This window comes from Diorhabda sublineata, chromosome 5, assembly GCF_026230105.1.
Source record: "Diorhabda sublineata isolate icDioSubl1.1 chromosome 5, icDioSubl1.1, whole genome shotgun sequence".
In the NCBI taxonomy this organism is placed as follows: domain Eukaryota; kingdom Metazoa; phylum Arthropoda; class Insecta; order Coleoptera; family Chrysomelidae; genus Diorhabda; species Diorhabda sublineata.
Window position 1 is genome coordinate 32502860 of NC_079478.1, and position 15569 is coordinate 32518428.

General features: G+C 31.0%; 1 protein-coding gene across 1 annotated transcript in view; it reads left to right on the plus strand.

Moving 5' to 3' along the window:
- Window positions 1-637: 637 nt before the first annotated feature.
- Window positions 638-15569, plus strand: part of LOC130444585 (uncharacterized) — an 86835-nt gene continuing 71903 nt past the window's right edge. The window contains exon 1 of the mRNA XM_056779809.1: window positions 638-817. Coding sequence (XP_056635787.1) covers window positions 791-817 — 27 coding nt within the window. The 5' untranslated portion in view covers window positions 638-790. The remainder of the gene's footprint in view (window positions 818-15569) is intronic.

Genomic DNA, 15569 nt, shown 5'->3' on the forward strand with positions numbered 1-15569 from the left:
TAATTCGAAAGCACGCTTCTCAATTTCAGAAAGTTCGTTGCACGGCTATCCACTTAGGAACGCGGAGTACGATCTTCACCTACCTACTCCACGTTCAGAATTAGTTAAAGGCTCAATATTTTACTATACCAAAAAATGCACAATCACTTGCCAATTGAAATCAAATCGATACTACCTCTCCCGTATTCTACAATAGTTTGAGGGTATATTTACTGGAAATGGAAAATTCTTATAATAATATTTAATGACGGGCATACTGTATACTGGTTTAATTTTGCTATGGACTATTACCTATTACTATTGCCCATAATTTTGTTTCTCATTATGGTTTTATTCGGTATATTGAAATTTTATTTCTTAATTTAGTTATTTTTATATTTGTTTTTTAGTTTTTACAAGCTTTGGTCTACAAATTGTAAACAATTTTTTGACAATAAAACATTTCTCTTGCTCTAGTAACTTCAAATTATCAAAATTTTATCGAAATTCTAATCCAAATCTTATATGTATACCCTATTTTCGCACATATGCACCGTGGGTACTGAAACCGTCACAAGTACAACCTTGCATTGTTTTGCGACCTTTGACTGCTTTAGCGGGGTACGCCTACATTTTCAGCGACGGCCGGCACTAGAGAGTACCCGGACTGAAACAATTCAGATATACAGAACGGAAAAGCGGTACCGATCAGTTTTGTGTATACATTCGAATTGTGGAGAGAGTGCGGTTTGGTGCGTGAGGCAAACGTTGTTTGTTTACTGTTTACAAACAGACATAAAAAACTTTTAATATGTTGGGGTACTACATTTTCATTCTGGTTAGTAGTTTTGCATTTTTTACTAATCCTTATATAATATGAAAGAAGAGGAAATGCTATTTATCAATTATGTAGGCATTTGTTTAGTTGGAGAACATTTTATTCTAATAGATAATTAGCAATATCAACTTCTCTAATTTCGTAAAGTTTTGTAATATTTGAATACATGATCGCAAATACTTGTAAATATTGTGTACAAAGAAATTGAGGATTGTTCGAATATATTTTAAATTATTTAAGTAAAAAATGTTTATTGATTAGATGCTTTAAGCAGATGTGTGATAAAAAACGAGTCTTATTGTAATTATTCTGCATTTTATTGTTGACCAAAATCTACATAACAATAATAGTCCAGAGAACAACGAGAAAACTATGGTATCACCTCATCCTTCACTTCAAAATCTACCCTATGCCAATAAGTGCAAATTATTGTAAAGGGGGAAAACTATCCCTTATTGTTAAAATTGAATATACATTTATTAGATTAAAATAAAGATAACATGATGTTTTTGGATTCTATTTATGTTTCTCAACCTCAAATCAATGTATTTCAACCCTGAGAAACTAATACCCTTTTATGATAAAATAATAGGATTTTATATTACTTAATTTATATTAAAAGTGTCCTTTGTATTTTATTGAACTCAAATGTTTTTTTATCGCAATTTATTCACCCTTAAAAATTTTCCGTTATTGCTACAAAGTTATTTTGTTCATAGAACAAAAATGTTACTAATGTTAAATTGATATGCTTTATAGTGTTTGAGTTGAGTTAGGTAATCGATTAAAAAACATTTTGTAGGAAAGATTATAATCTATTAGGCTAAAAAGGTTTGGAATGCATTTAATTTCAAAAGGGAGACGTTCAAAGGGCTTTAAGACGATACCAGTCACACGCTACTATGAATTTTGTTATATCTGAAGCTAAGAAAAATAATTATATAGAAAAAATCTTTTTGTTCTCTAGCAGTTTTAACGTATCTTTCATATTTAGTTATTTTTATTGGAAGACAGTTTTTTATAAAAATAAAAAAAATTTGTCCATTTTAACCATAATATTTCTCAGAATCAAGGTCCACAAACCGTTCAAACTTTTTGATCCTATCATATGTATTCAATTAAATTGATTTGCAAATTTTATTTTAGTTAGGATGACAATATCAAGGGTGTTTTTCATGCAATGAAGGAATTCTATCTTATTTTCGTCATAACTCCTGTATTTTATGTATTAAAAAGTTTCAAGTCTCATTTGAATTGTTTCTAAAATTTTTTGGAAAAGATTCAATGCATTTTTTCCTAGAATTGACTGTTTATACTTAATTTTCAATTTTTCAAATTCTTATGGTTTGTATTAGGTCTGTAACCAAAAAAAAACATTCTCCGTATTTTTCAAAAAGTATATTACCTATTTACAGTTTTTTAGCACGATTAGCTGCAACAAAAAATTACCATCCTCTAGTTTGAATTATATTCATCCGCAGAGTAAATGATTTTTAAAGTTCTTCAAAAAAGATTCAATACATTTTTTTCGTAAAATTGATTGTTTTCACTTATCCAATTTTTCAAAATCTTATGTTTTTATTAGGTCTATAACCAAAAAAATCCATTCTTTGTATTTTCTCGAAAACAAAATTTAACCTCTCTACAGTTTTTTAGATAAAATAAATACTTTTTGAGTTATTTTTAAAAAATTGATTGTAAATAGGTTTTTTTTAAGCAAAAATTCAAAATTTCAATCACAATTGAGTATAAGGGTATTGATTTTTCTAGAACAATTTGTGCTCAGAATGTTTTTTTATCGATTAGTTACAACAAAACAATTACCACTTTCTAGTTTGGGTGGTATTAACCCCCAGAGTAGAAGCACTTATCGTTATAACTTCCTTATTTTATGTATCACAAAGTCTTAAGACTCATTTGAATGATCTTGAAAGTTCTTCAAAAAAGATTCACTACATTTTTTCGAAAAATTGATTGTATTTTCTTATTCAATTCTCAATTTTTCAAAATCTTATGTATTGTATTGGAATTATAACCAAAAAAAATATTCTTCGTATTATTTCGAACATAACATTTAACCTCTTTACAGGTTTATCGATAAAATCAATAATTGTTGTGTTATTTTTAAAAAATCGATTTTTGTAACAAAAATTCAAAGTTTCAACCACAAATAAGTGAAAAAGTATTGATTTTCTGGAAAAACTTGTGCTAAGAATGGCTTTTTACCGATTACAACGGTTGGTTTCAACAAAAAAATTACCACCCTCTAATTTGGATGGTATTCAGCCAAAGAGTAGAAGCACATATTGGCCAAATCAATCAAGAAATGTATCTTAATGGAAATCTGAAGTAAAAACCTATATTCACTGGACCGATAAAATTTTGAAAATAACTCAAGATGAAAAGTATCGATTTCAGATTAAAACACATCTTAATGAAATAAAAGCTAGAGTTAATTCTAGACTAATATCTTGACCGAAAAATATGAATTATTGAAAAATTGTTGAATTCGTATCGTCTATAAAAATTTCAATTGGTTATTAATATATTGTTGCCAATAATTTGAGCTATGTCAAACTATGAGCACAAAAAACATAAGGGCTACGATGATAAAGCCAAATAATAAAATAAAAATCACTTTCCAGCGATGTCTATTCAAATAAGGGATTACAAAAGGAAATTTGCTTATTTCTCACAATTTTTAAAATGTTCGTAGCCTAAACTCTATTAGATGTATAACACCATAACCTTTGAAGACATCAGGCCATACTGTAGTTGACGATAAGCAAATTAAAAACAAAACATATGTGAGCAAGGGGTCCAAAGTACAAAATTACATTACAAAAAAGTGAAAACTATAAAATCCTGCGAAAAAATATTCCAAAGATTAAAAGTCGATGTTTTCAAGGACAAAAATATTCAAGGAAGAAGAGAAATTGTATTTTATCTTTCAAAAACAAAAAACTTCAAATCACAAACTTGAAAAACAAAATATTCAAATAAATCCTCTCCTTCAAATTTACTCCAATTCGATCTCAATAATTTCTGAATTATGAAATTATGCTTATATCCGGATGAATAAATAAATATTGGAAACCAAATCAAGCTCGTAAGAAGTTTAATGAACTCGAAGAGTGTCCTCATTTTTTGATTTTCCAAAATTGAGAATTTAAGGAAGCATTTACCGCTGGTTGATGATCTAATATAGTAAAATTTTAGAACCGGATTTCTTGTTTACCTGATGAAATAATACAAATTGAAAAGAAAGCGTTGGTGTGCCAATGGGTAATGAAGAATTAGTCACAGTTTACTTTGTCAGGCTCATATTGAAGGTGATAAGTAATAATAATCGATAACGAGAATATTTAGATCGAACAATATAATACTTCAATGGCTATTATTTATCCCAAAAACTCATCTTCCAAAACTTCTTTTCATTTTCTCCTTCTGCCATTTCAACTATAGGAATCAGTATTATTTTATGTATTATGTCTTAAATCTATCATTTCATGTGAAGTTTCTTCTTTGTAGTCTCCTATTTTCTTTATTTTTGTTCGAACTGTTTCTTCTAAGTATATCTCTTCTTCTCTTTATAGTACTTCCTGTTAAACTTTTCTTGTAAGTCTTCATGTGTTCGTTGTAAAGCAATAATCAATTTATTTGTTATCTGTATATTTTTCTTAATATTGCCTTTTGTTTTTGTTGCCGTACTTCGTTTTCCCGCTATTTTTCTTAGGTGCTTCAGTTCAATGTATTCATGTAGGCTCACTTCTATTTTAATATCTCCATATTCCAGTATAGTTTTTTTACTAAGTAATATAGTCTCCTTGATTCATTCTTCTTACAATTTGTTTTTCACCATTAAGTTCCAATCCTCTGCCAATATAGTTCCAAGACATTCGTGTCCCCTTATTTTCTTCAATGTCTCTCTTTTAGTATTCTGTTCTAATTGTATTTTGTTCCTATTTACAATTCATGATCATCACTTCTGTTCCAAGAGTATTATTAAAAAAACTGGAAAAGTACTGCTCTATTAAATAGAAATCGCAAATTATTGAGAATTTTCAACTGAACTGAGAATTCTTTTGTCTGAAATGATATCGAGATCTTACTACTCCTCTCGTATATTGGTTCTTCAGTTTACTCCTTAAGTTTATCTTTCTTGTTGGAACTTCACAAATTACTTCTAATTTATCTATTGACTGCAAATGAGAAATCCACAAAATATTTGGTTATTTAGTGAAAGAAAGTTTATGGCTAATCTTCTCCTCCTTTGTATGAATGCAGATTTTCATTAACTTTCAATACATAATTAATTATCAAGTCATTATATTGAAAAATAGCTTAATTACATGGATTTATTCGGAATTTTCTAGTCACATTTTCACTCATTGATTCAAAATTCCACATAGTTTTTCGCTTTTGATAGCAATATATGCTCAATAAAAATATTGGGAACTGATCGATAATAATCAATTTAATTTTCATAGAAAATAGAATATTATGAAACTTCCAAATCCCTACGAAATTCCCAATGAGAAACAGAACCCATTTTTCTAAACGTGAAGTTACATTACTTATGAGTCACCTTGTATATGAATGCTTCTGGATTATGCAATCCTTTCACCTTTCCACTTGAGTCATATCTATTTTCAACTAAGCTACAAATATCTTTTTCAAACTGTTTAGTACCTGCAGTATTTATGTTGTATAACCATTAATTTATTATAATAATTTCTACAAGCACTGAATGCAAATTTGAAGTTTAAATCGAAGAAAGTTTGATGAGACATTAACGTCGTTGAATTGAATTGAAATTTTTTCGTCCTCACAGCTATAAGTTCATACTCACTCATAATCTATTTCTTTTCGAACTATAGGGATGTCGATACATGTTACAAATCCTGACTGAATGTCCTGTACATTGTCGTAGTAACAATTTTTTTCCTATCTACTTATTTTCAGTGTTTCCTCTAATTCAGGGGAAGGGTCAGATCTTAACAATGGTTTATCCTCCCCTACCTTAGGAAGTCCGTCTGCTATTCTAGTCACCTCCAATCCAGACTATTTTACAATCCATTGGAGGATAATTTCATTTTGTCTGCTTGTTCATTCAACTTCCCAAATCTCTTATTATATTAAAGATTAGAGCATTTATGGTTAATTCGCGATAATTCCTTTCCCAGTTGACCTCCTTGCATGTTTCAATTGCATACTTGGTGTATTCTAAACATTCTGATCTTTTGGTTGTGGATCCGTACATTGGCATATCCATACATTTTTTATATGGTGTTTGAACTTCAACAGCTTAATTTGGAAATAAATTTCTTTTCAAAATTAAACTTTCTCCTTGAGAATATCCCATATTCTGAAGGGTGTTGCGACCTTGTCTAAATAGCCCAAGAAAAGTTTTTTCCACTACTCTCTCCATCAATTTATGAAGAGGTGGAAAATTTAGGATCACTCCAAGTGCAAGCGCTGGACATGTTCTCATAGCTCTAGTTGTAAGACCAACTCCCCATACGCGATTTTTGGTAACTACATCCACGAGTTAACTAAAATCCTCATATATTTCATTCGTCCTTACAGCTGTCGAAAATCTATTAACAAATATAAATACAACTTTTTCCAAACTATACTTATTAATGTTAATGAGAGTATCGTTATTTTTGACCTCTGAGCGTTCAGTTACAATTTGGCTCTTTACCTATGAATCATTTCGTAATTATATTAGAATGTTATAAATAATTCAAATCCTTCCGCTATTGACGCTTGAATTCTAATGTTCCTATTTACCAATAATGTGGCTTTATTTTAATTTTTGTTTGTTATTAGATATACCAATCTTACTCACTTTTACGTTTTGTTCACTGAAAGTAAAAGTATGTAAAGCATATAAGATATCCGATTTTAATGACTTTTAGGTCGATACACTATTAATAACATTAGCTATTAGCTAATTATAAAATATTCGTTTTTAAATTAACTAATCAACAGACTCTACCAGAGCCAAATATTTTTGTGGAATTATTAAATATTGCTCAGATATGAATGCGGAAACATCTTATTAATCTCTTTTGCTTTGTACTAAAAGAAGAACTGTCTAAATCGATGACTCTATCTTAGTTATTATAGGAAATTTGTATCTAGATTTGTCGTCCTACATTGTAGAAATTGGAAATCAACTTAAAGTGACAATCGACCTCAATCGAATTTATTGGATATTTATCGATAATATCTGACAAACTTAAATTCACCTGAACATGCAAGAATTGATGTGATTCGACATCAATCGGCTTCAATAGATGTTAATCAACAATCTCTGACAAAATGAGACGTTAATCCACCGGAATATGTGAGAATTGATGTGATTTTAATGTATACAAAAAGTTGGGTTGGATATTTGAGGCTCTAAATGAAAATTCACCTCTGACTGAAATTTTAACCTAAGTAAAAACCATTATCAATAAATGAATTTCTAGGAATAAACATTTCTGGAACTAAATTATATGACTAGTAATCACTGCAGAGACCTAAGTGATAGTACTAAACTTAACTGGAAACAACATACCACAAAAAAGAAAACAACTTGATAACAAAGCAAAAGAACTACATTGGTTGATAGGGAGAAAATCCAAAGTCTCACTTGTGCTTGAAAATCTAATACAAATATTAATCAGAGATCCCAATCTAAAATACTCCGTCAACTATTAGATGCTCCATGGTATGTAACAAATCACACAATTCACGTGGATCTGGAAGTGCTCAATGTGCAAGAAGTTATGCAAGAAGGATCATCAAATACCACAAAACTTTAGAAACCCACCCCAATCCAATACTGGAGGAGTTGTTAACGCCACGAAATGCGAAGAGACGGAAAAAAAGTTGGCCAATAGACCAATAGGCCAATATCCTCACTAAGACGTTATCGATGTTAGATTATCCAACACTCGCGAGCAAATTAACCCATAGAAAGTAGAAAATATTCGGATTGTTAATAAAAACTTGTTATAATAAAAAAAAAAAAAACTGCAGTAGAAACTACAACGAGAAGGCCCTCTTTCGGTATTCGGAGAGGCCAGTTTGTGCTACTGTCTTGATTAGCAACTCTAGATCTGCTTCAACTAGAACAACAACAAAATAATGTAGGAATGAAATTATTTATTATTGAACAAAAACTGCCTTTTTAACCTCTATACCAAAATATTATAATTAAGGATCAATTACATAGGAATTAAATACTAACTATCCATATTATTTCCCGTTTTTAGCTTACTTTGCATTTACAACCAAGTATAAAAATTTTTTATTTCTAGTTCTGCTGTTTTTTCGAGTCAGTCTGTTGGGTCTACCCCCAGCATTTGGCGCGGTTTTCCGCCAAGGCATGGCACCGGTAGCATAGATGCTACATCGTCAGTTCTTCACCATAGCACTTGTCTGTTTTCAATGATCTTCGAGACTGGGTATTCCGTGACTCTTATTATATTTTTTGACTTCTTTTTATAGAACCTTGACTAAATCGCTCTGGATATTATGCAATTGATCATATATTCTGATTTTTGACTCTGAATCCTTTGTCAACAGTATCTTTCAACAATTACATCCGTATAATTACTGTTACTTTCTTTTCGAGATCAACTCTTCTCGTTCTACAAGCTCATCTCCCTCGAAGTTCCCTTACGTCATAATGTTCTGGTACACAACAAAAGGTCATTTCAGTGTCACGAATCAAGGATAGTGCCTCGCCCCAGCTCATTACCACAATAGTGAGTAGATTCTTGTGTTTCTATTCGATTTAGGGCTTTTCCGTAGCAGCCTGGTAGCTTTTTTTATTGTGTAGATTCCCACTTAAAAATATTACATCCAGTTTTCAGTCTATCAGACTTTTGGATGTTCAATTCCATTCAAAATACACCAGCTCCTGTTGAAATGTACATGAAGTTTAAGATTACATTTTGTCCCATTCCTCTCTTGTGGGAAAGTTTATTTATTCTTTTCTTAAAATTTATCTTAATTTAAATAACGTTAATGGAGATTGATACATGATATTATGTTTAGGTATTGTCATTAAATGAATGTATATTCATAAAAGTGAAAGTAAACTCGTGTAAGTCATTTATCGGTGAGTGAAATTTCATTAAGCTTAAAAATATTCATCAAAAAATTTGAAAGTTACGTAATATTATCGAATTAATTGAAACCAACCACGCATTTTCAAAAATAAAGTGTTCCAAAGAGTGAAAGACAAGGTGGACACATCTCCATCGTTGATATGATTATGACTGGAAATCAGTCACACTCGTTATAGAAATCACGTAAACAAATAACTTCTGTGGGTCCTTTTAGGACTACGATGACTATTCAATAGACTTCGTTCTGCACATTTTTCTATGTGGAAAAACAAATTTGATGTACTCACGGAATGGGAAATCTTGGAATCAGATGTTTCTATTTAGGATATTATCATGTACACGGCTAGGAAATAATTAATCTAGTTTTATTAATTATTTCTTGCTAGAATTCTAGGTATTTTACTCCATTGAGATTGAAAAATGATAATATATAACTCAATATCATGTTATTCTTTCTAGGCTCCATCTGCTCAATGTTGGAAATTCAGTATGTAGTATTTAATTCGTCTCCAATTGATCCTTACTTAATATAATATTATAATTTTTAGTAAAGAGGTGAAAATGCAGTTTTTACATTATTTTGTTGGTGTGCCAGTTAAAGCAGTCGATAATCAAGACTGTAGCAGAGACTGGCCTCTCCGGGCACCGAAAGAGGGCCTTCTCGTTATGGTTGCTTCTGCAGTTTTTTTTTATTATAACAAGTTTTTATCAACAATCAGAATATTTTTTACTCTCTTTGGTTTAATATTTGCCCTCATATTGAGTCTATTAGCTAACTTTTTTTCAGTCTCTTCGCGTTTCGTGGCGTTAACAACTCCTCCAGTGGTAGATTTGTGTGGGTTTCTATAGTTTTGTGGTATTTGATGATCCTTTCTTGAATAACTTCTTGTACAGTGAGCACTCCCAGGTCCACGTGAATGGTGTGATTTGTTACATACCATGAAACATCTACTAGTTGACGGAATATTTTAGATTTTAGATATTCCATATGTCCTTATAGGCTTGATGACAGATTTGTAGATAAGGACTTTGGATTTTCTCCTTATCAATCAATTTAGTGTTGTTTCCACTTAAGTTTTTTGTCTAGGTAGATTCCTAAGTATTTAGCACTTTCACTTTGGTCCCTGCAGTGAATACTAGTCATATATTTCAATTCTAGAAATTTATTTATTGGTAATGGTTTTTAATTCAATCAAAATTTTAGTCAGAGGTGTATTTTCAATTAAAGCCTTAAATATCCAACACAATGTTCTGTATACGTATATGTATATAAAAAGTTAAATAACTGCTAAAATCATTTACGTTTCTGTATATCATGATTAGTCCAAAGAACGTATCATCAATTAAGCTCTTGGAGTGGTTGATTACAATAGTTTTTTGATGGGGATCAATTCCTAAGGTCATCGTCACAGTTTCTTAGGTATACAAAAGTAAAATCTTTACTATTTTTCTCGAAAAAGAAAAAACAATACCTGGTCAGCCTTATACTGATTTGCTGACATCTTTTGTGCATTTCAACATTTGTTGTAGACAAAAAAACCGAAATGTTTTATCAGCCATATTCATCTGATCTGAATATTTCCGATATCTTTCCTTTACCAATATTGGGAAAGCCCATAAGTGAAATGTAATTTCAGATCAATAAAAAAGTGATGGCAGGAACTTAGTTTGTGAAGCATTCATTCCTTAGAAGGTTTGAAAAAATGAGAAACTCCTTGGAATATGTATATAGAGAGAAAGAAGATGTAAAATCAAACATTTCTTCACAGTGAACTAATTTTTTCATTGGATAGTCGCCAAATAAACATAAATGTATCGATTTTTTTAGTTTCCCAATTTTTAGATACTTTCATATATTTTTGTTTCTAAATTGTATTGAATTTAGGGCAATTGGTTTTTGAAATAAGTTAAAACTGATTTTCAATCAGAAGAGACCTAAAATCAAGATAATTTAGCAACAAAAGCATATTAGCAGTTCTTTGAGCCTTGAATCTCTTTCATGGTGGGTATGTGTCCATCAACTCTCCTCTTTTATCCGGGTTTAAAACCGGCTACAGTACCCTTGAAGCTTCTCAATCCACTTCAGGACACACACGAACCAATATTGATAGCCGATAACGAAGATGACCTACAGCGCTTGCTATATCAGTTCCAAACAGCCGAAAACCTCAATATGCAGATATTTGTAGAAGAAAAAACAGAATAAATGGTAATAGAAATAGATGTAAACTAGCTGTGAACGCCAGCCCCATTCACCAGTGTATACAATGGACAAACTTAGTAGTCGAGATCAAAAGCTCCAAAATCTTACAGCAAGAGGTACGAACGCAAATAAATAAGCATCAAGAATCGCTGGCTATTTGCGGGACATCATATGGAAAAACAAATATATGTCCATCGATAGTGAAGTCTGCATATACAAATATGATGAGAGCAGCAGAGACGAAACCATTGAAAACTATCAAAGAAGTGAGCCCAAATTTGAAGAAAGCTATAAGAGAGGATCTGAAAATTCAGGATATAGTACGATTTACGAGATTGAGACAACATTATTGGAGAGATAACGTCGAAAGAATGATGGACTAAATGGACAAAGGATGAAAAATCAACTTCAAGGAGACCTCCCAAGCAACCACCCAAGAGATGGCACGGAAGCTGGACATCAACTTCTCAAAAGGCTGAATAGTAGAAGAAACAAGACTGCGTCTTAAGAAAAAAGAAGACTAAGACAAACATACGGATTTTGATACAGTTTTAATCTAAACTACTACCTTACTTTCTACCATAATATTATAACATAAAACAATTATTATCAAATTTGCTCGGCATGCTCAATAAGGAATGACATTTTTGATAACATTCCATCAGTTTTTATTATTTTTATCAAAGCAGCATTCCTGGCTGCGTGAGATTACAAAATGATGAAACGCTATGTACTTTTGTTTTCATTTTAAATACATGCAATTCAGTTTACTGCAGTATTATATGTAAATTCATGACTGACATGATTCTAATCTTACTTCGAAACATTAATGGGTCATCAAATAGGGTTATAAGAAACAAAACGTTTAAAATTAAATTGTTTGCTACCATAAAATATACATCCTTTATTACCTGTTTGATGAAACTTCAAAGCTCAATATTTTTTATCAGTCTTTACTACTATTTTCCAATTGAAAGTAGCAGAACAAAAGTAGTAAGAAGGAATAAACTATTACTTCACAGAGAAGTTTAATTGGCTACAGATTCTTTGGAATACTAAGAAGATAGTAAATTGAATTGATAGATATAGGTATTGAGAACAAAGAGTTCATGTGATACACACATTTTGATGATCTTATACTAGTCACTAATCTCTAGATATAAATTAGGATGTTTCACGCTCAACGAAGGGAAATTTAATGATGAAATATCCTATCCTATAATCTAATTTTTCCTTTATCTCTCTATCTTTATATAGTACTAGCAGACAAGACAGATATCGTAAACTTAAAAATTCCAAATCTCGACCGTTTAGATTTTTATTAAAAAGTTCTCACAATATCTATTGTCATTACATATATGGTTATCACAATCGACAATGTGTGAGTAGGTATTATATGAGGGAAGTTAAAAGTAGAGACTGTGTGAATTAAAAATAAAGTTTTTTTTGATCAAAGTTGAAACTCAAATTATTTTATAACATATGAATTTATCAAATTGTACAAAAATTTAATGTATTTTAATGTCATTTGATTTTTGGTTAATCCTTGACGGGTATAAACAAATAAATTTGATGGTTTTACAACTCTGGAACGCGCCACATATAATTAACCATGAGAAAAGTACGGATTTTCTAAATCTAAACCACAAATCTTGATTGTTTGACTTTGTTACCTATTAATTGAAAATTGTGTAAGTTTCAATGATATAGGTAAATTTGAAGGATCCACGAGCGTAGCCAAGGAGAGGGTTTTGGGGGTTAAACCCCCGCCACGTCATAAATGGATGAAAGTATCATAAAGATTGGGAATCTGACTCCTATATTCTATGAATTAACGAAATATCTCTACGGAAGGACAAGTCATAGTTCCTCTACCAAGGAAAAGCGCCGGCGCATTTCGTTTTGTCTATCTAGAAGTTAAACAAGCCAATATTAGACCATCTGGTTTATTCGCCGGCTCATGCAACGTGCTATTTCTGATTTCTAAAATGGATCAAAAGAAAAATATATCCTTACTTCCAGCACTGAACAAAATGAAGTTTCCATATGGTTTAGAGTGGTATAGAGATAGAAAAGGGATATAAATTGATTGTGAAAACAATCGGATAATGTGTTCTTCTAAAATTACGTGAAATTATACAGAAAAATTTATTATAACACAATTAAAGTTGCCAAAGATATTTATTATAATAGGAAACTCGCCAATTCTCGTAATTTTTCTAAAGAAACATGGTCCATTGCGAATTATCCAAAAAATAAGGCTCCTTCATCGAGCATATCCTCTACTTGAACTTATAACCTCAATAATTACTTGGTGAATATAGCCAAAAATATATCAAATTCTATAACTTCTTCTCATGATCTGCTTTCAAATATTTCTGATATTAGTGCTAACTTACACAGTTTTTTCTTTATGCCCATAGTTTTAGCAGAGCTTCGCAGTACAATTATAGACATCAAAAATAAATACTCATCTGGAAATGATGGAATTACATTAAAAATGTTTTCGAGTCTGCTCCATTGCACACCTTACCACTTTAATTAACGTTTCATTTAAAAATGGCAGTTTTTCCAATTGCCTTAAGATGACTATAATTATACCTCTGCATAAAGGAGAAGAAATCAGGTACCAAATTATCACCAATTGCACTCCTTCCCATGTTATCTAAGATCATAGAAAGATTGGTTAAAAAAGCTTTTATCACTTCTGTTTAAATATAAAATACTTACTACCCATCAATTTGAGTTTTTAAGTAACCTACTTCACGTTTAGAATTAGTTAACGGCTCAATATTTCACAGTGCAGAAAAATGCACAATCACTAGCCAATTGAAATCAAATCGATATCATCTTTTCGAGCATTCCGCAATAATTTGAGGGCATATTTACTGGATAGTGTTTTCTACTCTACTTCTATTTAATTCTTAGTATGCTGCATACTGGTTCAATTTTTGCTATGGAATCATATACGACTTATATACTAATTATCTCCTATGACTATTACCTACAATTTTATTTCTCTTTATGGTTTTCTTCGATATATTGAAATTTTAATTCTATTTGTATCTTAATTTAGTTATTTTTTGTTTTTTAGTTTTTCCAAGCTTTTGTCTACAAATTGTAATAATTTTTTGACAATAAAACATTTCTCTTTCTCTCTTCTCTGTGAAAATATATTAATCCATAATGAAATATTTTATATAGTCAATATCTTTATTTAATAACCACACAATGTATTATTATCGACTATTTGATTTTGATTAATTCTACTTATACTATTCCGTGAGTTCAATAACCATTTGCAAGTTTTCTCAGCTCTCTATATATACGAGTATATATTGATATCTAGTTACCTTAGACCAGTTCCATGTATAAACAAAATAGTCTAAAGTAATGTAAATAAAGTCAAAAAAGTAAACCAGAAATACACAATAAATTAAAAGAAAAAAGCCATCGAGCCATCATCAAGTATCTGTATTTAAAAAGGTTAAGAGGTAAGCAGATTTACGAAGATATGCTTAATACACTTGGTGATCAATGTCCTTCGTATGCGATCGTGACAAATTGGACTGTAAACTTTAAAAGAGGTGAATTTTCCATTGGAGATGATGACCGATAGAGCTTCTGTGTCAGTCCCCGAAAATATCGATTCAGTTCATGACATGATTTTATCAGACCGTCGAATTGGTTCACGTCAATTTGGACATGAGAAAAATTGCTGCAAAATTGATCCCCAAATGTTTGAATGTAGACGAAAAGCGTTCAAGGGTAGAATCATCGCGTTCGATCTGTGCTCGATTTAACGATGTAGACTTATTAAACCGAGTTGTTACTATGGATGAGACTTGGGTATATTTCTACGATCCAGAAACAAAGCAACAATCGATGGAATGGCGACACTCTGGTTCTCCAAGACCTATGAAGTTTCGTGTCCAAAAATCTGCTGGAAAAGTTCTTTCTTCAGTATTTTGGGATTGTCATGGAATAATCATTATTGATTTTTTGGATAAGGGTAGAACAATAACTGGATATTACTATTCGACATTACTGACCACTCTACGGGAAAAAATTAGAGAGAAAAGACGGGAAAAATCTCTTATTGCCATGCAAGAAGTTCGAGATTTAGGGTTCGAATTACTAGAACACCTCCCTTATTCACCAGATTTGGCTCCGTCCTACTATCATCTCTTTCCTCAACTGAAAAAAAATTTAAAAGGTCGTTTTCTTCCAACGAGGAGGTCTAGAGACGTTGCAGGTTCGCTTTAATAAAACTATCCAATTAATAGGAGAATGTGTTGAGTAATAAAATATTGAAATTTTGTTTGGATCTATAGTAGGCTAAGAATTTTTCAATATATCCTGGTATCTCTTCTCACCATTAAAGGTTTTTTAATATCAAAATAAAGAAACATCTATT